We start from the raw sequence: 25,145 nt of genomic DNA, 5'->3' as shown, positions 1-25,145 counted from the left end.
GGAGACAGCTCAAACGGGACAGCACATGAAGGGAGAACACAGCACAGGAAGGAGAGAGACAGCAGACAGGGGGGATAGCACATGGGGTAGAGACAGGTCAAAGTAGAGAGTGCAGATGGGAGAAGTCAGCACATGGGGAAAGAGAGAGTGGATAGGTGGGGGAGCACATGGGGGGGGGGGGGGGGATTCTCAAAGCTGCAAAGCCTGCCCCCATTGTGATGACATTACCGCCCTCCCGAAGCAATAGCATCAGGCCTCCATCTAGTTTAATAATAAAATCAACTACGGTAATTAATTATAATCTGTCTGGCTTTTCTTGGCTAGCTCCTATATGTTGAGTGGTGTATAGGTTGCAAGCCCCGCCGCTCATTATGATGTCATAATGGTTGACTATGGGATGGAGGATGTGTGATGGGTATATGGGCACGGGACTATGGGATAGAGGATATGTATGATGGGTATATGGGCACGGGCCTATGGGATGGAGGATATGTATGATGGGTATATGGGCACTCTACAGTCATGGCCAAAAGTTTAGAGAATGACACAAATATTAATTTTTACAAAGTCTACTGCTTCATTTTTTCTAATGGCAATTTGCATATACTCCAGAATGTTATAAAGAGTGATCAGCTTAACAGCAATTACTTGCAAAGTCAATATTTGCCTAGAAAATTAACTTTATCCCCCAAAACACATTTCAACATCATTGCAGCCCTGCCTTAAAAGGACCAGCTAACATCGTTTCAGTGATTGCTCCATTAACACAGGTGTGGGTGTTGATGAGGACAGGGCTGGAGATCAATCTGTCATGATTAAGTAAGAATGACACCACTGGACACTTGAAAAGGAGGCTGGTGCTTGGCATCATTGTTTCTCATCTGTTAACCATGGTTATCTCTAAAGAAACACGTGCAGTCATCATTGCACTGCACAAAAATGGCCTAACAGGGAAGAGTATCGCAGCTAGAAAGATTGCACCTCAGTCAACAATCTATCGCATCATCAAGAACTTCAAGGAGAGAGGTTCCCTTGTTGCCAAAAAGGCTCCAGGGCTCCCAAGAAAGACCAGCAAGCGCCAGGACCGTCTCTTAAAAGTGTTTCAGCTGCGGGATCGGGCTACCAGCAGTGCAGAGCTTGCTCAGGAATGGCAGCAGGCAGGTGTGAGTGCATCTGCACGCACTGTGAGGCTGAGACTCTTGGAGCAAGGCCTGGTCTCAAGGAGGGCAGCAAAGAAGCCACTTCTCTCCAGGAAAAACATCATGGACAGACTGATATTCTGCAAGAGGTACAGGGAGTGGACTGCTGAGGACTGGGGTAAAGTCATTTTCTCTGATGAATCCCCTTTTCGATTGATTGGGACATCTGGAAAACAGCTTATTCGGAGAAGACCAGGTGAGCGCTACCACCAGTCTTGTCTCATGCCAACTGTCAAGCATCCTGAAACCATTCATGTGTGGGGTGGCTTCTCAGCCAAGATAATGGGCTCTCTCTCAGTCTTGCCTAAAAACACAGCCATGAATAAAGAATGGTACCAGAATGTCCTCCAAGAGCAACTTCTCCCAACCGTCCAAGAGCAGTTTGGCGATCAACAATGCCTTTTTCAACATGATGGAGCACCTTGCCATAAAGCAAAGGTGATAACTAAATGGCTCAGGGAACAAAACAGAGATTTTGGGACCATGGCCTGGAAACTCCCCAGATCTTAATCCCATTGAGAACTTGTGGTCAATCATCAAGAGACGGGTGGACAAACAAAAACCTTCAAATTCAGACAAAATAAAAGCATTGATTTTGCAAGAATGGACTGCTTTCAGTCAGGATTTGATCCAGAAGTTGATTGAGAGCATGCCAGGGAGAATTGCTGAGGTCCTGAAGAAGAAGGGTCAACACTACAAATATTGACTTGCTGCATTAACTCATTCTAACTGTCAATATAACCTTTTGTTACTCATAATATGATTGCAATTATATTTCTGTATGTGATAAAAAAATCTGACAAACACATAAAAACGAGAGGGCAGCAGATCATGTGAAAATATAATATTTGTGTCATTCTCTAAACTATTGGCCATGACTGTACTATGGGATGGAGGATGTGTGATGGGTATATCGGCACACTACTATGGGATGGAGGATATGTATGATGGGTATATATGGGCACAGGACTATGGGATGGAGGATGTGTATGATGGGTATATGGGCACGGGCCCATGGGATGGAGGATGTGTGATGGGTATATGGGCACTGGACTATGGGATGGAGGATGTGTGATGGGTATATGGGCACTGGACTATGGGATGGAGGATATGTATGATGGGTATATGGGCACGGGACTATGGGATGGAGGATATGTATGATGGGTATATGGGCATGGGACTATGAGATGAAGGATGTGTGATGGGTATATGGGCACTCGACTATGGGATGGCGAATATGTATGATGGGTATATGGGCACGGGCCTATGGGATCGTGGATATAGTAAACATGAAAGACCTTGGTGGCAGAAAAACCGCCAATTGGCAAAATGCCAATATTCCCTCAGCATGGAAGCACAATACCCGCTCAAATAAGACATATGTGCAGGAGGAAAAGAGAGCTACTAGGTACAAATATAAATTTAAAAATATATATCATTTTATTAGACAAATAGTCAGAACATACAAAAATATCATTGCATATGATTTAAGACATAAGATTGCAGGAGGAAAAGACAGAGGTGCATCAAAGGGGGAACAATGGTGCCCAAATAAACCTAAATGTCACGTTGGTGTGTAATTAAAGACAAATACATACACCAATTGAAGATGTTAGTATCAAGGGAGAGCTCAGAAAAAACGGACTCATTTGTTAACATTACTAGCAAGTGCATGTCATGAAATGAAGTTCTAATGGGCTGTCCATGCGAACCAAAGCTCGCAGCCAGCATACACAATAGGAGAGTCCCCTTGAGAAAGCGGTGCTTAGTGCACGCGAAACGTGCGTTGGGGCCCGTTTAATACCCGGTCCTGGGGTCTTCATTTGGTGCCCTCTACTTACCTGGTGAGTTCTCAGTTTCTCCTGGTCTCCTATTGTGTATGCCGGCTGCGAGCTTTGGTTCGCATGGACAGCCCATTAGAACTTCATTTCATGACATGCACTTGCTAGTAATGTTCACAAATGAGTCAGTTTTTTCTGAGCTCTCCCTTGATACTAACATCTTCAATTGGTGTATGTATTTGTCTTTAGTTACACACCAACGTGACATTTAGGTTTATTTGGGCACCATTGTTCCCCCTTTGATGCACCCCTGTCTTTTCCTGCTGCAATCCTATGTCCTAAATCGTATGCAATGATATTTTTGTATGTTCTGACTATTTGTCTAATAAAATGATATATATTTTTATATTTATACCTAATAGCTCTCTTTTCCTCCTGCACATATGGGATGGTGGATATGTATGATGGGAATATGGGCACGGGACTATGGGATGGAGGATAATTATAATTTGCTATAACTAACCACAATTAGTTACTATGCCCGGGCAGCGCCGGGCTCTTCAGCTGGTGTATATATATACACACACACATACACACACACACACACACACACACACTACTTGGTGATCCTATAGACAAAGTAGCCCATACGCACATGCACCTTATGTAGGATACTTGCTATATGCACATGCACTTTACCATCTTACTTACCTGTGGTATAAAATATAGTCTGGTATAAGATACATTTGTGACACTAAAACATCCTGACAGCAATTCTTTCTTTAGGCATTTAAGCCAATTAGCTACCTTTACACACGTATGCACTTTATACAAGTATACCCTTCACTTTGATTTTATATTTTGCCTTATCATGGAAATTGCATCTACTGTATATCTTTATCATCATAATTTCATGCAAATATATTTATTTTAAACTATGTAACTGTTCCTGGATATCATGCCTGTTTGTTATCAGGCTATTCTTCCCACCCCATCCAATTTATCTTCATGTAATTAATAAAGTTATATTAGCTTATGTTAGACTCTTGCATTGGGATTGTTTTCATCATTTATTCTAAAAACGAATGCTGTGGATACATGTCTCTACACTGTATACGGACGGTGATGATACATGTACTACACTGTATACAGACAGTGATGATACATGTACTACACTGTATACGGACGGTGATTATACATGTACCAGACAGTGATGATACATGTACTACACTGTATACGGACGGTGATGATACATGTACTACACTGTATACGGACGGTGATGATACATGTACTACACTGTATACAGTGATGATACATGTACTACACTGTATACAGACGGTGATGATACATGTACTACACTGTAGACGGACGGTGATGATACATGTACTACACTGTATACGGACAGTGATGATACATGTACTACACTGTATACGGACGGTGATGATACATGTACTACACTGTATACGGACGGTGATGATACATGTACTACACTGTATACGGACGGTGATGATACATGTACTACACTGTATACGGACGGTGATGATACATGTACTACACTGTATACGGTGATGATACATGTACTACACTGTATACAGTGATGATACATGTACTACACTGTATACAGTGATGATACATGTACTACACTGTATACGGACGGTGATGATACATGTACTACACTGTATACAGACAGTGATGATACATGTACTACACTGTATACAGACGGTGATGATACATGTACTACACTGTATACAGACAGTGATGATACATGTACTACACTGTATACAGACGGTGATGATACATGTACTACACTGTATACAGACGGTGATGATACATGTACTACACTGTATACAGACGGTGATGATACATGTACTACACTGTATACAGACGGTGATGATACATGTACTACACTGTATACAGACAGTGATGATACATGTACTACACTGTATACGGACGGTGATGATACATGTACTACACTGTATACAGACAGTGATGATACATGTACTACACTGTATACGGACGGTGATGATACATGTACTACACTGTATACAGACAGTGATGATACATGTACTACACTGTATACGGACGGTGATGATACATGTACTACGCTGTATACAGACGGTGTTGATACATGTACTACACTGTATACAGACAGTGATGATACATGTACTACACTGTAAACGGACGGTGATGATACATGTACTACACTGTATACAGTGATGATACATGTACTACACTGTATACGGACGGTGATGATACATGTACTACACTGTATACAGACGGTGATGATACATGTACTACACTGTATACAGATGGTGATGATACATGTACTACACTGTGTATGGACGGTGATGATACATGTACAGTTTGCTGTAAGTAAGTAGAAACAATAGTGCATATAAATAACATGGGGGATAGAAAAAGCTGTCACACCACAAGATGAACCCCAATAGTGATGGTCCCTGTAAAGAGGTATACAAAGAGGTATAATAAACTGGATGTTATACACCGGTGTCCCTGCTGAAAACCCCCAATATTATAGCTATTGCTACAAAGAGAACTTCAATGAGTATAGTATTATTTCCCCGGGTGACTGTGGACTCGCTAGTAGTTTTACTCTTTGATTAAACAGTTCCAAAAACGGGCCAACCTGTTCTCTGTGCATAAGAGAGGTTATAACACCTACAACAAGGGTTTCAGGTAAAAACAAAAACCTCTTTTAATTAGTTACTATCTCTTTTCAGCCACCAGGCAGTAGAAGTGTGCCGACTAATCCGCTAATGAGACAATAAAGCGGATTCTATCACATTCTCATTATTCGATCACACAGACTTCTTACCTGTGTCTGACTAGGAACTGCACCCACAGGTTTCCCTTGCCCCCCAGGGGTTTTCACACCTGAGCTGGGGTAAACACTGGAGTCTTGGACTCCAGGAGCTGCTGTGCCTGTAAGACATGGAGTACGGGAGAGATTGATATTAGCAAGATCCTAAAATGCAACATTTGTTCTGAGGACATATCATGCGTCATTTCTAGAGTTGGTCCAAATCGATTCGCAGGACACCGTTTAAGGTATAGCACCAATATACCCAACAGGATGCTACAAAACAGAGCTGGAAATTTTTAACAACCAAAAGTAGCAGCGATGGGGCACTGAGCGGAGGAGGGCACTGAGCGGAGGAGCACACTGAGCGGAGGGAGGGCAGGGGGCCACTGAGCTGAGGAGCACACCGAGCGGAGGGAGGGAGGGCAGGGGGCTACCGAGCGGAGGGAGGGAGGGCAGGGGGCCACCGAGCGGAGGGAGGGAGGGCAGGGGGCCACCGAGCGGAGGGAGGGAGCGCAGGGGGCCACCGAGCGGAGGGAGGGAGGGCAGGGGGTCACCGAGCGGAGGGAGGGAGGGCAGGGGGCTACCGAGCGGAGGGAGGGAGGGCAGGGGGATACCGAGCGGAGGGAGGGAGGGCAGGGGGATACCGAGCGGAGGGAGGGAGCGCAGGGGGCCACTGAGGGGAAGAGGGAGCGAAGGGGGCCACTGAGCGGAAGAGGGAGCGAAGGGGGCCATTGAGCGGAAGAGGGAGCGAAGGGGGCCACTGAGCGGAAGAGGGAGCGAAGGGGGCCACTGAGCGGAAGAGGGAGCGAAGGGGGCCACTGAGCGGAAGAGGGAGCGAAGGGGGCCACTGAGCGGAAGAGGGAGCGAAGGGGGCCACTGAGCGGAAGAGGGAGCGAAGGGGGCCACTGAGCGGAAGAGGGAGCGAAAGGGGCCACTGAGCGGAAGAGGGAGCGAAGGGGGCCACTCAGCGGAAGAGGGAGCGAAGGGGGCCACTGAGCGGAAGAGGGAGCGAAGGGGGCCACTGAGCGGAAGAGGGAGCGAAGGGGGCCACTGAGCGGAAGAGGGAGCGAAGGGGGCCACTGAGCGGAAGAGGGAGCGAAGGGGGCCACTGAGCGGAAGAGGGAGCGAAGGGGGCCACTGAGCGGAAGAGGGAGCGAAGGGGGCCACTGAGCGGAAGAGGGAGCGAAGGGGGCCACTGAGCGGAAGAGGGAGCGAAGGGGGCCACTGAGCGGAAGAGGGAGCGAAGGGGACCACTGAGCGGAAGAGGGAGCGAAGGGGACCACTGAGCGGAAGAGGGAGCGAAGGGGACCACTGAGCGGAAGAGGGAGCGAAGAGGGAGCGAAGGGGGCCACTGAGCGGAAGAGGGAGCGAAGTGGGCCACTGAGCGGAAGAGGGAGCGAAGGGGGCCACTGAGCGGAAGAGGGAGCGAAGGGGGCCACTGAGCGGAAGAGGGAGCGAAGGGGGCCACTGAGCGGAAGAGCGCAGGGGGGCACTGAGCGGAAGAGCGCAGGGGGGCACTGAGCGGAAGAGCGCAGGGGGGCACTGAGCGGAAGAGCGCAGGGGGGCACTGAGCGGAAGAGCGCAGGGGGGCACTGAGCGGACAATTTAGCCAAAAAAAACTTTATACAAGTTCTCACCGGTCGTCTTCATTAGCACGGATGCCGCCTGCTGCTGCATTAGTGTTGATAGCTGAGCCGCCTGGGGGACGCTCGCGCCTTGCACCTTGGTCATGTCGCTGTGCACCACTTGGGTAGGCTGGACCAATACTTGACCGGGGGAGTGACAGTGGAGAGGAGCCTGAGCTGGCACTGGCTGCCCCTGACTGAGCAACACTGAAGACGTCTGACCAGTAAACTGCGTGCCAATTGCAGACGCTGCCTGTGCTCCACCTTGCTGCTGCTGCGGCAACATTAAGCTCTGCTGCATCTGCACAACAAGAAAGGTGCGATTAATTGTTGAATGACAATATGCTGTGTTGTTCCTCTGTTGCTCTTCCTGGACATGTTTTAATGGCTGCTACCACTGCCCTTCTCATAGTTCCGATGCTGCTCAATTAGTGCTGGCAGTGGGAGTGTAAATGGCTGCATCCTCTGAGCAAGGCCTTATCCTCGACTGTCACTTTATCCATCATTTCCAGGAGGAATAAGAGAGGAAGAGTTGGAAAGTTAATGCAGAATTGGTATGGTATATACATGCCATAACGGCTTGCCTCACCTGTTGGTATCGCTCCAAAAGCTGCTTTTGCTGGGGCAGAGCATTGGACATTGTCAAAGCCTGGAACTGACCGGGGGTCATCTGGAAGGTACGTGGCTGTTCAGAGGTCAGATGGATGGGCTGCCCAGGGGTCTGGCCTTTAATAGGGGTCTGGGTTTGGAACTGCACAGAAGGAAACGTATGCGTCTGGGACTCTGACGTGGGTGGTGTGGCCTGCAGGGAGACTGGGACCCCTGCCCGAAGCTCAGGCTGTGCAGTGCCCAGCTGCACCTGGAGCTGAACATGCTGCTGCGGGGACGACAAGGTCTGTGGGATGTCACTGGCCATCGGCTGGTGAGGTGGAAAAGGCGTCTGTACCTGAGGCTGAGAGGGAGGACGCAGAGGGTGCTGGGAAGAACCGTGAGGAGAAGAGGAGATTTGGTTCTGGATGACAAACAGGTTTTGCATCTGAGGAGTACAACAGCGGGAGAGGGGCTCCGACGGAGGACGGGGAACGCTCTGAGGCTGGGATGGAGGCCTGGAGTGCGGGCGTGATGGAGGCCGGGATAACGGCTGCGGCTGGGATGGAGGGCGCGACTGGTGGGGGGACTGCATTTGTGAGTGGTGGGCAGCGGAGGCCTGCAGCTGAGGGCTGGGAGGGTGAGGTAGTGTATGGGAAGGCGACGCTCCGGGGAGCTTCTGTTGTCCGGCTGGAATCTAGAGAAGAAAAAGGAGAAGATTATACAATGACCGACACGTTTCACACACTCACCCCCAAAATATCTGCAGCAAGTCAAATAGGATCAGTCGATTCTCAGAATATCCATTGTTCCAACTGGCCTCCCTCCCCCCCAGCCACAATAAAACAGATTGTATTGTACAAGGATACAGACACCTTGGGAGGCTATTCTTTTTATTCAACTGAGTGTACTTTTTGGCAAAACGTAATTTTTGTAATGGGGTAACATTAATAATTTTGTACCATTTGATTTCTACAACCTCTGTGAATCACAGTACATAGACTGCAGAACGTGTTAAACTGGAAAACCCTAGTTTTGTTTTTTTTTAAAACAAACAAAACAGGAGCTTTGCTCACCTACCCCAGGGTCCAATACCAAGCTCCGCCGCTGCTCCCAATGTCTGTTGTGGTCTGCAGCAGTGACTTCAAGTAGACAGCGCTGCAGCCAATCAAAGCACTTGCCATCAACTCAGGCTGAGCTCAGTTATTGGTGTAAGATCAGCGCTGTGGACAATAACAGACAGCAGGAGCAGCGGCGGAGCCTCGATGTTAGACCCAAGGAGGGTTAGTAAGGGACAAGATTTATTTTAAGCAAACAGCAGCCTGGGGACAGTGATACATAGAGGCTGTAGAAGCCAAATGCTCCATCATTTTAATTAAACCATATAGCAATTTTGTTTGTTTGTTTCTTTGCAAAAAATACAAGCACTTAACTAAAAAAACAAACATACCCTTGAAGGTGTCCATATTCTCAGAAGAATACGGACACTGTGGGGACCTTTTTTATCTCATTTAAATGGATGTACTTTCTGCTAAAGTCATTTTTGTAATTTTGCGTCAATTGCAGATTTCTCACAGATTTCAGCTCAACTTTAATGAGGTCATAAATCGGCACAGAGAAACTTAGAAAAAGTGAAAGGAGCTACAATAAAAAGCTCACTGAATGATTCTTAGTTAACTCTAGAGCAATAAGGAGGCTAAAGAAGGCAAATGCTGCAATATTTTAAATAAAACTTAAATTGCAAAAAAATTATTTTAGCCCACAATACATGAAATTAAATAAAAAAGAAAATGCCCCTGAAGGTGTCGATGTGCTAAATTTAAGTGGTTGATAACAGAGGACAATAGCATGTGTAAGCACTTGTAAGGCTACAGCATGTCTGTATATAGGGATGGGTGACTTATCGCGTCCCACAAAACATTACAACCCCCCACACAGCAGATCAGGACACACAAGACACAGGAAGAGTCAGCGACTGACAAGAACAGGGAGGAAGAGTGTGCGAGCGAGGAGAGGCGAGAAGAGGGGGAAATCAACCAGAGAACAGCAGCAGCGTTTAGGGAGGGAAGAAATTAGTAACGGTACAAAAAAATCATGTGCAAGCAGGAGCCACCTGAAGAGGAGGAAGAAGGACCCCCAAATGCCAGCCGCAGCACCAGGGGTAGGGGTCCGTGCCACTCTACATGTGCCGCTCATTGCAATGATTGCTGACTTTCCATGGCCAGTAACAGGGACGGGTTCTTAAGGCAGAATCAGGACTTGGGAAATTGGGTTTATGGTCTCCCGGGTTCAGAAACACCCTATCCTCAGGAGCAGATTTTATTTATTTTTATAAAACAAACTGTGCTTTACTCGCCCTCCCCAGGGTCCTCCAGCACTGAGCATCTGCCACTGCAGCCAGTGAGCTCAGCAGAGTTGACCACTGAGCTCACCCGATCAGTTGCGACACCGGACCCAGTGAGGGAGAAGTAAACCACAGATTTCTTCTTTTTTTTTTTTCTAAAGGTCTCATTCACTCGTTTGATTTTTCAAGCACAAGAAAATTGGACCAATGAGTCCGATCAGAGTCCCGATCAGAGTCCCGATCAGTTAAATTTTTCACAGACCCACTGCCGATTTTTATCCGACCCTCAGATTAAAATCAGACACGTCTCCGATATTTACAGCGGACAACTTGCAACTTGGTCCGGGGAAAAAAACAGACATGTGAAAGGTCCCATAGAATATCCCGGGTACAAGTGCTATTCATGAAAAAAAATGGATAGCACTCATTTGCAAAAATCACACATCTGAATGAGGCCTAAATCTGTTATTTACTCACCCTCCCCAGGTCCAGTGCTGCAACCAATCTGTGAGCTCTGCTGAGATCCCAGATTGGCTTCAGCACTGATAACATTACGTCAGAACAGCAGATAATAACATACCCCGGTTGCACATCAATGGATCTGGGGAGGGCGAGTATAACATTTTTATTTTTAAATTTGAACAAACTGTACATGAGGACAGGGTTTTTTTTTTTATTTTAAATAAACCGGGAAACGCGTTTAAAAGGTGCAAATGACTTAACAGACCTATAAAAATTACTTTAACGGAGGAGGTTTCTCCTAGGGGAACCCAGCAATGCTCATAGGGGGAAAAAAAGGCAAATTGGGTCTTCTCCAGAAGGAAGAAAACATCCCTCTAGCGTCACCTACAGGCAAAACCATAAAAATGTTTGAAATATAGATAGGGACATAAAAAAAAGGAGCGTGTGGGATTGCCATAAAGACATCCCCATCTCTAAAGTCCCTTTAACAGCGGCCATTGCTAAGTTTTGGGGCAATCAGCAATCATTGTGCAATTGCAATCTCCATGATGCCCAATATCCACAGTCTGGATTTCATTATTGGCTGCGGAAGTAAAGTGGAGTAAAAGGAAATTTGCCACCCACAGGTTATGGGAAAGAAAATTAGAAGGGGGGAGAAGCCAGAAAAAAAAAGGATTAAGGTGAAAGCAGACTGAATTTGGGGAAGTGGCTACCTGGCAGGACATAGCCTGCTGAGACTGGCTGGTAGGGAAATGAGGTAAGTGTCCTTTGGATTCCGGTGTCGTGGCATGGTTCTGGGCCAAGTCACGGTTGGGTTGGGCTGTGGAGCCGGCACTGCTGCTCACTATGACGGAGGCGGGCACGCTACTGCTGCTGGAGGTGCTGCTGCTCATAGTGCTGCCAGAGGCGGCTATGCTGTACACAGGCATAGAGAGCTGTGGGGCGGCAGAGGTTTGCACCAGGCTGCTTTCCTGCTGTGGTTTCAACGTCACTTCATAATATTGCTGCTGTTGCTGTTCCTTCTGCAATGGCCAACATTGGCAACCGTCACTCACACAGAACGTCATTGTCATCACTTTTTTTTACCATAACTGGAGGCGGTAGTAACATAGACCTCAGGACTGGCTATCACCAGTTACAATCATTTTTAACCATTCTCTCAGTGTAATGCACTATTTGGCCACTAGGGGGCCCCCACTGAGCAGAGCGAAATTTGACTGTAACCGCCCCCCACCCCATATCTATAGAATTTAGGCCAGCATATATTCTACGAAGTTTGGACCTTTGGATATGGCACAGAGCAATTTTGGGGTCATATCCAAGAGTCACAAAACTAAGCCAATACCTAAAAGCATATAATAAGGTTTTAACGAAAAAGCACAAATAAAAGAAGAAGAAACAACGTATTAATAGTAAAAGCGGCATTAGAGCATGCACGGCCCAACAAATGAGCAATAAGAGATGCTGGGAGACCCTGTAATCCATCCTAGCACTCATGGCACAGGTCTTACCTCTCAGTATAGAGCTCAATACCACCCCCTAATGAGTCAGTGCCCATGCCAGGCATGTAGCCTAGCCTTCCGGGTATTATTTGCTAGCCTGAAATTAATTATAAAGGGGGTGTATATTGTTGAGTGCTCACCTGCTGGAGAAACATCTGCATGGAGTCGGCGCTGATGATATTTCCTGACGCGGCTTGGCTAAGGATTATTTTGTCAGGGCTGGGCTCAAGATTGGGACTGGGCATTGCCTGCTGCGGGGGTGGAGGCTGTTGCTGTACATTCAGTTGGAGCTGGGTTTGTCCTTGCGATGGCTGTTGTGTCGTTTGGACGGTCAATATGGATGTCTGCTCGTTGCTGGGCAGGAGGTTGGCGCTTTGTTGCACAATACCCGGGCTCTGGCTGCTTCCCGTCGAGGCCTGTTGGATGCTCACTGCTTGACCAAGGCTCTCGGGGGTGTTGAACATGGCCACCTGATTGGGCAAAGTCACTCCTTGGATAACAGTTTGCCCGGCTTGGTTAAGCGACGTGGTTACTGCAGGTTGACTTTGGGTGCTCAGACTACTGGCGAGAGAGACTGGCATCTGGAACAATGTAGGCTGGCCAACTTGGCCCGCCTGGAGCTGGATGGGTGCAGACAGAATGTGAGCTGTGCCGTGCGCATTCTGAGACGTGAGGACCTGCCCCAAGTTCAGCTGGCTAGCAAGGTTCTGGTTGGTAAGTAGGGCCTGATTGAGAATTTGGCCTCCTGGACCTTGGCTGGCAATGATGTGGGCTTGTCCACTGGGGTGGGAAGCAGCTAAGATCTGGCCACCCATGTTGGCCTGCAGTGCAGAAAGCTGCTGGACGGCTGAAGCTCCCGGCAAGAGGAACTGGTTCTGTCCCTGCAGCATAGCCTGGGCATGCTGAGCCGGGATGACTATACTGCTGCCTTGGTTTAGAAGCTGGACACTCATGGGTTTGCCCAGTGTCTGCTGCTGCGGTGGAGGCTGCTTAAACACATTGGCAGGAAGGCCCTGGGGAAAGCTGGAGAGGACAACGTTTTGACCGGGTTTTCCAGCCATGAATGTCAGATTTTGTGGACCTTTCTGCTGTTGCTGCAGTGACGAGTCCCCTTGGATGGTGAGGGTTGCATTGTTGGGAGTGAATGGTTTGGGTGAGATTTGGTACAGCTTTTGCTGGAGCACACCAGCTGGTTTGGGTTGTATTGGAGTTGGAGTCCGCTGTATTATAACCGGGCTGTTCAGACTGGAAGTAACGGTGAGAGACTGCGTGCACTGCGCTGCCGACACACTGCCGAACATGGAATTACCATTCAGTGTGGTGGCCACGGTGGGAATTTTGTTTTGTAGGACCAACCCAGCGTTCTGTGGAGACACCCCACTTGATGTTAATGTGACCTGCTGCTGCTCTTGGGTGGCACCTGCCAAGTAACTACCCACTGGCAGATTGGCCACCTGCGTTGGCTGCACTGGCTTGGCAATGATCTGTTGTCCAGGCTGGTTAATAGCCATGACTTGTTGTCCCACCACTTGTATTTGCCCGATGCCCAATGCTCCCCCAGGACTGCCATTGGGCAGCCCCGGGAGATTGGAGATGGGCTGAATTGTAACATTACCGAGGCCGACTTGTTGGATAAAAGGCTGTACGCTGATTGCTTTGTTGACCACATCTGCCCCCACAGACTGCTGAACAAGTGCTTGGTGTGTCAGCACTGCCGGCTGCTGAAGTCCAATGAGGTCTGCACCACCAGAAAATATCTGAGGGGTCCCATCCGGAGCAGTCGGGACCACTGGTTGCAGAGTGGGGAGCTGGAAAGAGCCCAAGTCCAGTTCTGCCTCGGCTTCAAGAGTCTGTTCTGTAATATTAGCCTCCTGTAAACTCTGCTGGAGGATGTCACATGGCTGGTCAGAATTGGTGAGGCTGGCGCCAGCTCCTGATGGAGACCCGAGGATGTCATCTGGTAAAAAGTCCAAATCTACACCACCAGTTGGGGGGTTTGGTTCTGTGGTTAAATGGTTCCCCGAAGTTTCCTGAACATGAAGCTGAAAAGCATAAAAACATTTTAGAACAAGTCATCGGGAACAATAATTGCACAAGACAAATGGAACTCTTAACACCTAAATCGATCACTGTCTTTGGGTTTTTCGCCTGCAGCAACAACATCTGGGGATTTACGGTTCCCTTAGCAAATGTGCTCCGAGTAGGATATGTAACTAGCAGATTTCAGTTTTACAGAGGTGATCAGAGAAAGCTCCGATCCTGGATTTCAATCAAAAGGTCATGACTATGACATACCATAATTACAGATATTATTGAAACATGAAGCTTATAATAATAAAAAAAAAAAAAATAATATATATATATATATATATATATATATATATATATATATATATATATATATATATATATATATATATATTTATTATATCTCTCTCACCTCCAACAATACCTTCCCCAATATAGAGCAGTAGCGCCAGAAAATTAGGTTGCAACTGGATTTTTTTAAAATTATAAATCACAAGAATAAATTAGTTAAAAAAAAACTTCAAAATTATGTCAAACACGTGGCTCCGCAGCTTCAACCTAACCTCGTGTTTCGCATATCGGCTTCTTCTTGGGGCAATACAGACAGGCAAACCCCAAGAAAAAGGCAACAAACGAAGCACAGGGTCGGATTTCTTTGATGGTTACATAAGGGAAACTTGTGAAAGTATTGTTGCCGGTGATCGCTTATAGAACTACTAGTCTAAACAGGACTGACAGCAAAGTCATTGCACGAATACTTATACTGGGAATGTGATGGAGGGGGAGGATTCCATGTTATCTATATGTACACCCAAATTGTGCCAAAAAATAAACCTCTCCTGCAATAAAAAAATGTCTTGCATAGCTACACAAATTAAACATTTCAAAATTATTGCAGCTAAAATGTGGACACGTAAAAATGGAAATATTTTGGCTTGCCATTAAAGGTGGTTTCAGGACCTCAAGAGAATTTTTCTGCAGTCACTATGGGAAAATAAACGTCAATTTTCACCATGTGCACATTGCTCACTGTTACGATTCAGCAATCTGCTGTCATATAGAGTGACTGCAAAATTGTTTCTATAGCATGGAAACCTACCTTAAGGCCTTTTTGGGTATACTCATTAAGGGGTTAAAGATTGCAAAACAATTACATGGAGAGTGCAACCTGGAATTTGGGTGCAAAGGGTTGTCCAGGGCAGGAATAAAAGGGTCTCTCCTGTTTCTCCAGAAACAGTGCAAAATTGCATTTAAGCCAGACCATGAACTAAAGTGGTGCTGTTTAGGGGGGAGAGAACTAAAACCCAACATCAGATCTTTTACTCCTGGAGAGATGGTCCGAACCAGTGACAATGATGACAAGAAAAAAAAAAAAAAAAGTGAAGCCCCTTACCCCAGTGCCCACAAAGAAGGCACTTGCTGCATCTCCCGTGTTGTCCAGCAGATCGTCTCCATCAATCTAGTGGAATTATAGGGGGGGGGGGGGGGGAATTATATAAAATTAACAAAATACAGGTCGATCATAAGCACTTATCACAATAGGAAATGTGAGAAATTCAGCTGTAGCAGTACAAATCCCAGAATACATCTATATACAAGTTTTGTTTTTTGGGTGATCAGCTTCAGGCCAATCACTTTTTGCGAGAGAGATCCCATGATTGGCTGTGCACACACAGGCCAGCTGCTTGACTTCAAATCGATTGGGTGAAACCTAACCGCAAGTGTTCAGTTTCCCAACACTGCTCCCGCAGGGAAAATGAAGTATTACACAGTTGAAAAATCAAAGTGTGATATTTTCTTCTTCTCCGTCTGTTGTACACAAGTAAATTTACATGCGTTACAATCGCAATATACCCCTGTGTGCGCACTAACCTTATCTGATCCATGTAGAAAGTCATTCAGAGCTTGGGGGTCACTGTAAAGAGTAAAAAAAAAAACAACACATATTAATATCAGTAGGTGCTGAGACATGACCAGACTTCAGTGCAAGGTTCCAAAAAGAAGTCAGTTTCCCAATCAATGACTGAAAAATGCCCCCAGCATGACCACGTTCACATCTATGGTCACCAAAGTTCCCGGGAAGAGTTGCTCATATCCTTTTGGTGCATGTAGTAAACTATTAAAAACTGCTTTTTAATGGGGTCATCTTATCTCTGCAAGTTATGGCCTATTATTATTATTTATTATAGCGCCATTCATTCCATGGCGCTTTACATGTGAGGAGAGGTATACATAATACATACAAGACAAGTACAGTAATCTTAAACAATACAAGTCACGACTGGTACAGGATGAGAGAGGACCCTGCCCGCGAGGGCTCACAATCTACAATGGATGGATGAGGATATAGTAGGCGAGTGTAGAGCTGGTCGTGCAGCGGTTTGGTGGATTGGTGGTTACTGCAAGTTATAGGCTTGTCAGAAGAGGTAGGTCTTCAAGTTCTTTTTGAAGGTTTCCATGGTAGGTGAGAGTCTATGTTGTGGTAGAGAGTTCCAGAGTAGAGGGGATGCGTGGGAGAAATCTTGTATGCGATTGTGGGAAGAGGAGATAAGAAGGGAGTACAGAAGGAGATCTTGTGAGGATCGGAGGTTTCGTGCAGGTAAGTACCGGGAGACTAGGTCACAGATGTACGGAGGACTCAGGTTGTGGATGGCTTTGTATGTCATGGTTTTGAACTGGAGTCTTTGGGTAATGGGGAGCCAGTGCAGGGATTGACAGAGGGGAGAGGCCGGGGAATAGCGGGGGGACAGGTGGATTAGTCGGGCAGCAGAGTTAAGAATAGATTGGAGGGGTGCGAGAGTGTTCGAGGGGAGGCCACAGAGCAGGAGGTTGCAGTAGTCAAGGCGGGAGATGATGAGGGCATGGACTAGGGTTTTTGCAGATTCTTGGTTGAGGAATGTACGGATCTGTGAAATATTTTTGAGTTGAAGTCGGCAGGAAGCGGAAAGGGCTTGGATATGTGGTTTGAAGGAGAGATCAGTGTCAAGGATAACCCCGAGGCAGCGAGCTTGTGGGACTGGAGAGAGTGGGCAGCCGTTTACTTTAATGGATAGGTCTGTTGGGGGGGGGGGGGGGGGGGTCACGTGAGATGGGAGAAAGATGATTAATTCTGTTTTGTCCATATTAAGTTTTAGAAAACTAGCGGAGAAGAAGGATGAAATAGCAGACAGACATTGAGAGATTCTGTTTAGTAGGGAGGTGATATCTGGTCCAGAGATGTAGATCTGTGTGTCAGAGATGATGATACTGAAAGCCATGAGATTCTATGAACTGTCCGAGGCCGGAGGTGTAAACAGAGAAGAGCAGCGGCCCTAGGACTGAACCTTGCGGGACTCCGACGGATAGGGGGCGCGGTGAGGAGGTGGTGTGCGAATGGGAGACGCTGAATATCCGGTCTGCTAGGTATGACGCAATCCAAGATAGGGCCAAGTCTGTGATACCAAGAGATGAGAGGGTCTGTAGTAATAGGGAATGGTCCACTGTGTAAAAGGCAGAGGACAGGTCCAGGAGGAGGAGGACAGAGTAGTGTCGCTAGGCCTTGGCGGCTAGTAGGTCATTGGTGACCTTAGTTAGGGCAGTTTCAGTGGAGTGGTGTGGCCGGAAGCCGGATTGCAAGTGGTCAAGGAGGGAGCAAGAAGAGAGGTGGGAGGATAGTTCAAGATGGACGTGTTGTTCCAGTAGTTTTGATGCATAGGGGAGAAGTGATATAGGGCGATAGCTAGATACAGAGGATGGGTCAAGAGAGGGCTTTTTGAGGATAGGTGTGATTGAGGCATGTTTAAAGCTTGAGGGGAAAACACCAGTTTTTAGTGATAGGTTGAAGAGATGTGTTAGGGTTGGGATGAAGACTGTGGTGAGGTTTGGGATGAAGTGGGATAGGATCAGGTCAAGTGCACAGGTAGTGAGATGTGATCTTGAGAGTAGAGTGGAGAGCCGATCTTCTGTAATGGTGGAGAAGTTGGTTTTGGGGGAGAAGGGCAGGGCAGGTAGGAGGAAGGGCACTGGGGGTTGTTGACCAAAACTGTCTCTGATGTTATCAATCTTCTCTTTGAAAAATGAGGCAAAGTCTTCAGCCGAGATGAATGGAGAGGGAGGAGGTGCTGGGGGGAGGAGGAGAGAATTGAAGGTGCTGAATAACTGAGACAGGTGATAACTTGCTAGTCAGCGACCCCCAACGTATCCCCAGGACAAGGGGCTCTGAATTGCCCTGTTTGAATGGAATGGGGAATTGTCAGAGCTCCATTTTTCGAGTTGGGACAACCCCTTTAATATAAGCGCACTTATAGAGATAGATCTGAAAATCAAGAAAGCTAAATTTCTATACAATCCACTCAAATTTAAATGAAAATCTCCTAGAAACAAGTCACACTTATACAAATTATCACGAAGGTCTTCTCCAACCGGTGGTCCATCGATAACTACTCACCAAATTACATCTAGCAAACATCGGCCATCTTCATCGTCCATGTCAACTGCAAAAAAAAGAAAAAAAGAAAAAATAAGAAAACCACATAAGAACTAAACAACAGTTTTTGCCGTAAAGAGATACACCACATTACATCACACAGAGGTTTTAATTGAGATTTTCTAATAGGTTTTATTACAGGACAGAAAAACTGCTGAAAAGAAAGCCAAATCTACAACTTATCCTACCAATTCGAAGACCCCATAGGGGATTTCAGTTTTCACTCATTGTTACTTTTTGGGGTTTAATGCCTCAAAATTTTCATTTACCGAGATCCAAAAAAGGGTATTTTGATTTTGGACATTTATGGCACATTCAAGATTTGCCTTAAATGTATAAAAGCTCTGAGACCTTGACCTACATGTTGAAGATAGGGTCCAGTCTCTCACCTCTATGCCCTGTGCATGCCCATTTCTCTCAAATCAATACATCAGCTACTTTTGGGAACTCCCATGAAGAGAAGGTAGAGATGAGAGTCCAAGAAGTGGGATCCCTTTGCAGGGGCTGATCCCCTAAAAAAACATGCATCACCCATCAACAGAAAAAGTAATAAATGTACAACAGCTGGGACCCTACCAATTATATGAAGTACACTTTATAAATAAAGCAGTAGAGAGCATACATGACCACCACTCTGTTCACTTCTACGGGAGATTTAGTGTCAATGCGTGATCAGGGCTCCCACAGACAATGATCGGAGCAGTGATAAGGATAACACATCCATATTATCACTCCACAGTCTCTGTGAATGGTGGGCACAGCTAGGGACACCTGACAATCACTGTCTCAGTGAATGGTGGGCACACATAAGGACACATCACATAATCACTGTCTCAGTGAATGGTGGGCACAGCTAGGGACACATCACAATCACGGTCTCTGTAACTGTTGTTCACAGCTTAGGACACATGAAATAATCACTGTCTCTTTGAATAATGGGCACCACTAGGGACACATCACATAATCACGGTCTCCGTGAATGGTGGGCACAGCTAGGGACATGACAATCACACCTAGGGACAAATCACTGTCTCGTTGAATGGTGGGTACAGCTAGGGACACATCACACAATCACTGTCTCAGTGAATGGTGGGCACAGCTAGGGACACATCACACAATCACTGTCTCAGTGAATGGTGGGCACAGCTAGGGGCATACATCACATAATCACTATCTCTGTGAATGGTGGACACAACTAAGGAAATATCACAATCACCATCTCTGCTAATGGTGGGCACAACTAGGAGTATACATCACAATCACCATCGTTGTGAATGACGGGCACCTAGGGGCAAACATCACCATTCATACAGAAGATACAAACTGTTAAGTTAATGTCATCCCGCCGATAAGATGACTATGGTGAAATGCCAGCTGTCATCACACATCACATAAGGCCCATGTTATTACAGATTGATATTCACTCCTGGCCAAAACAAGCCGGCAATGACATCAGCAGACACAGGCCAATTAATGGCCGAGAGCTGCAAGGTGAGGGGTGACTTTGTACAGGAAGATGAGAGATTTGGCTGGTAGCCACGGCTGGACAGTAGCCAAAGAGGTTTTGATTACCAGCCCGGAAGAGAGCGCTATATGCTGTGCAATGTGCATTACAGCTGTACTCCAGCATGGCGAACAAAGGAGAGACCTGAAGCAGTCGGCCAGGACAATGCTCTGTATTATACACCGTGCATGCAGAGCGCTGCACACTGGGGGCAGTCAGCGTGATCCCGACTCTGGGGGTCTGTAGAGGACGTGGGACTGAGCGGAGCATCATATGCTGCACAGCACAGCTCCGAACACCCCAATAGCTATTACTATGCAAACTCTTGTTATCTATATAACGCCAAAACAGATTATAATCACCCGCGTCCGTCCTCAGCGGCCTCATGGTCTAATATTTGCGTCAATCTATTCTATTATTTCTAAACACGGTTTTTCGGTGATTACTTTGTATCTCCGTTCATACTCTACCCACACACACAAATGATACACCACTTGAAAGGTAAACTTGCCCCCCCTTCAGCATACAAAATAGCCAAACAAACCCCACATCCAAAATTTGATCAAAAAATACAGTTTAAACATTAATTTTCATAAACTTGCAGTAAGGAAAAATGACCTGCAGGTGGCACCACACAACCGCAAAGCACACTACCACAAAGCTGCTTACAGACATCAAACAAACCCAAACATTTGCCTTGGGGGCTTTCCAGATTGCCAAACTGCTTGCCCAGCCTATTTCAGGCAAATTGGAGGATTGCACACTTCACTGCAGGCGAGTCACATATGCAAACTCATTTGTATACATGCACTGCTTTTTCGCTGATTACTTCGCCCCACACACAAAAATGATACACCATTTGAAAGGTAAACTTGCCCCCTTCAGCAAGGAAATAGCCAAACAAACCACACATTCATGATTTCATCACTAAATACAGTTTTAAACATTTTCATAAACCTGCAGAAAGACACAATGACCTGCAGGTGGCACCTCAACCGGAAGACATTTTTGGCCTCTACTTATCAAACCAATTTATTGTATTACCAATCTACATATATACAGTGCCTTGCGAAAGTATTCGCCCCCCCTGGAACTTTTCAACCTTTTCCCACATATCATGCTTCAAACTTAAAGATACCAAATGCAAATTTTTGGTCAAGAATCAACAAGTAGAACACAATTGTGAAATTGAACAAAATTTATTAGTTATTTTAATTTTTTGTGGGAATTTAAAAACTGAAAAGTGGGGCGTGCAATATTATTCGGCCCCTTTAACTTAATACTTTGTTGCGCCACCTTTTGCCGTGATTACAGCTGCAAGTCACTTGAGGTATGTCTCTATCAGTTTTGTACATCGAGAGACTGAAATTCTTGCCCATCCTTCCTTGGCAAACAGCTCGAGCTCAGTGAGGTTTGATGGAGATCGTTTGTGAACAGCAGTTTTCAGCTCTTTCCACAGATTTGCGATTGGATTCAGGTCTGGACTTTGACTTGGCCATTCTAACACCTGGATACGTTTATTTGTGAACCATTCCATTGTAGATTTTGCTGTGTGTTTGGGATCATTGTCTTGTTGGAAGATAAATCTCCATCCCAGTCTCAGGTGTTTTGCAGACTCCAACAGGTTTTCTTCAAGAATGATCCTGTATTTAGCTCCATTCATCTTCCCATCAATTTTAACCATCTTCCCTGTCCCTGCTGAAGAAAAGCAGGCCCAAAACATGTTGCTACCACCACCATGTTTGACAGTGGGGATGGTGTGTTCAGGGTGATGAGCTGTGTTGCCTTTACGCCAAACATATTGTTTGGCATTGTTGCCAAAAAGTTCGATTTTGGTTTCATATGACCAGAGCACCTTCTTCCACATGTTTGGTGTGTCTCCCAGGTGGCTTGTTGCAAACTTTAAATGACAATTTTTATGGATATCTTTGAGATATGTCTTTCTTCTTGCCACTCTTCCATAAAAGCCAGATTTGTGCAGCGTATGATTGATTGTTGTCCTATGGACAGACTGTCCCACCTCAGCTGTAGATCTCTGCAGTTCATCCAGAGTGATCATGGGCCTCTTTGCTGCATCTCTGATCAGTCTTCTCCTTGTTTGAGATGAAAGTTTAGAGGGACGGCCAGGTCTTGGTAGATTTTCAGTGGTATGATACTCCTTCTATTTCAATATGATCACCTGCACAGTGCTCCTTGGGATGTTTAAAGTTTTGGAAATCATTTTGTATCCAAATTCGGCTTTTAACTTTTCCACAACAGTATCACGGACCTGCCTGTTGTGTTCCTTGATCTTCATGATGCTCTCTGTGCATCAAACAGAACCCTGAGACTATCACAGAGCAGGTGCATTTATACGGAGACTTGATTACTCACAGGTGGATTATATTTATCATCATTAGTCATTTAGGGCAACAATGGATCATTCAGAGATCCACAATTAACTTTTGGAGTGAGTTTGCTGCACTGATATTAAAGGGGCTGAATAATATTGCACGCCCCACTTTTCAGTTTTTGAATTCCCACAAAAATTTAAAATAACCAATAAATTCACAATTCAACTTCACAATTGTGTTCCACTTGTTGTTGATTCTTCACCAAAAATATACGTTTGGTATCTTTATGTTTGAAGCATGATATGTGGGAAAAGGTTGAAAAGTTCCAGGGGGCCGAATACTTTCGCAAGGCACTGTAAATACCTGTCTGTGTTCATCAGCTCATGAAATACATTTACATTTGACCAGCTTGCTTTTTCTGAAATTGCCTGCACCCCCGACGACCAATGTGCAAAAATTTTGCATGGGCCAAGCTAGGATAATTATAAACAGCGAAATATACCTTCTATAATATGCAATGGCTGAAAAATATGTAGGTGCAAAACTACAAATGTCATATGCAGTGCACCCCAGCGGGTGTAAGGATGGACTTACCTTGTCCAGTGGTGGCCATTAAATGTCTACCAATCGTCTACATAAAAGCCAATTAGTCAGGTAGACCACACTTCCCATGTGCACTGATAGATCAGTAATAGATCCTTTTGTGTGCTTAAACCATAATTGTTCTCGGCAGCACATATGCTGCCGAGAACTTTTTTTTTTTTTTTTTTAAGGTTTCAAATAAACTAACATAGGAATACCCAAGACCGGAGGAGACGACTGTGTATAGAAAAAATATGGGACGTCGCCCTATGTACTGCCCAGCGGAGACCTCGTACTACCTCAATTACACAATCCCTGTGTATTGCACAAGACAGGACGGCCAGCAGTGGATGGAGGCGGCCTGTATACAGCAGCAGCACCACCACAGAGCCCCATGGCATGCAGATAGTTACACAGTCAGAGCCAACTCTCAGAAACAAACACAAAACACAACCCACCCCTCCTCCTCTTTGAAGAACCCAGACACAGATTCCTTCCCCTCACACGGCAGTGGCCATGCAAGCTGCAAACTATCAAAGAAAGGGTGTGGGGAGGGGAGGTAAATCCCAGAACTTTTGGGAAAGGAGGAACCACAGAGCTGTGGGCCATACACAAAGTCAAAGACCAACAGAGGATGCCCAGTCTGTACCCTTGGGACCAGATTATTGAACTTGCGGGGAGGTGGCACAGGCCTGGGTGCTAATTAACAAGAAATGAATGGGGCGCTTATCTATTTCCAGCCCAGCCAGAACTTGCACCCACGCACTACAGACCGAAACCTAGAATATTCATTCCTGGCAGACGTCACATAGGGGAGCCACTGCCAACAAGTCCCTGAGCAAGGAGTCCGCCGCCTTTACCAATAATCAGCTGTGGCCTTTTGGCCTCCGTATTGCCATCATAGGTCTACATACTGCATTTTGCTATACGTACGATTTCTGTTGTGTGGTGTTGATTTTTTTTACTACACAATATGTCCTTTTCGTGGCTGACTGCTACCAAATTTTCACATGAACCTCTTGAACACCTTAACAGTAGCCAGAGATGCAACTTTCCAAGCAACTTTTCCATCATTAGGCTACGTTCAAACTTAGCAGTTTTTCAGCGTTTTTTTTTCTCTACAGCAAAACCTGCTCTCTTGGCAGGAGAGAAGCTGCAGAAAAAAAAAGCTTTTAGGTTTTTCTTGCGTTTTTTTCCCCGCTACAATTCTTGTGCACGCTGATAAAGTTTAGTGCAGTAAAAAAAACCTCATTTTATTTAATCAGGTTTGTGCACAAAAAATGCTTCAAAACCTGATGCCTGCATTTTTTGGTGCGGATTTTCAGCGTTTTTTCACCACCCATTACTTTCAATGGGTGAAAGACGCTGAAAGAAGAAACATGCTCTATTGTGTGAAAACCAATGTGCGTGCATGAGATTTCTGAATTCTCAGGCTATGTGCACACGTTGCGGATTCTGCTGCGTTTCCACAGCGGTTTTGGCCCTGCGGAAACGCAGAAGTTCCGCTGACATGGTACAGTACCATGTTACCCTATGGCTTTTCAAAACCGCTGTGCTCACGCTGCGGTTTTTTCCGCGTGGTTTACAAACCGCAGCATGTCAATTGTTTGGGCGGTTTCACACCTTTAACATAGTAGAGGTGTAAAACCGCAGGACTAAACCGCAGGAAAACCACAGGTCACTTTACCTGCGGTTTTACCTGCGGATCCGCGCGGAAAAACCCACAGGTGAATCTGCAACGTGTGCACATAGCCTCAGACTTCGCTGGTACTATACAACTCAGCTGAAAATTTGCATTAAAAAATAAACCACTGAAAGTACGCCACTTGTTAACATAGCCTAACAGTGTAAAGTTATTTTGTTTTATTATTTATATATAGATATAGATAGAGAGTTTTGTGTATACAG

General features: G+C 45.9%; 1 protein-coding gene across 4 annotated transcripts in view; it reads right to left on the bottom strand.

The window, feature by feature from the left end:
- BICRA (BRD4 interacting chromatin remodeling complex associated protein) overlaps positions 1-25,145 on the bottom strand; it is a 101,828-nt gene that overhangs the window by 35,593 nt on the left and 41,090 nt on the right. For 3 of the 4 annotated variants that reach the window (XM_073549123.1, XM_073549122.1, XM_073549124.1), the window contains 8 exons: positions 18,780-18,825; positions 16,226-16,268; positions 15,747-15,812; positions 12,466-14,367; positions 11,537-11,845; positions 8,019-8,714; positions 7,442-7,730; positions 5,817-5,923 (listed from right to left, as the gene is read on the bottom strand). In XM_073549123.1, the coding sequence (XP_073405224.1) occupies positions 5,817-5,923; positions 7,442-7,730; positions 8,019-8,714; positions 11,537-11,845; positions 12,466-14,367; positions 15,747-15,812; positions 16,226-16,268; positions 18,780-18,820 (3,453 nt within the window). In that variant the 5' untranslated portion in view covers positions 18,821-18,825. The remainder of the gene's footprint in view (positions 1-5,816; positions 5,924-7,441; positions 7,731-8,018; positions 8,715-11,536; positions 11,846-12,465; positions 14,368-15,746; positions 15,813-16,225; positions 16,269-18,779; positions 18,826-25,145) is intronic. The other variant, XM_073549125.1, reaches the window with a different exon arrangement.

Source organism: Dendrobates tinctorius, unplaced genomic scaffold (genome assembly GCF_039654945.1).
Source record: "Dendrobates tinctorius isolate UK_male_01 unplaced genomic scaffold, ASM3965494v1 ptg000158l, whole genome shotgun sequence".
In the NCBI taxonomy this organism is placed as follows: domain Eukaryota; kingdom Metazoa; phylum Chordata; class Amphibia; order Anura; family Dendrobatidae; genus Dendrobates; species Dendrobates tinctorius.
Note: the sequence above shows the minus strand (reverse complement) of the source record. Positions and strands in the feature narration are given on the sequence as shown.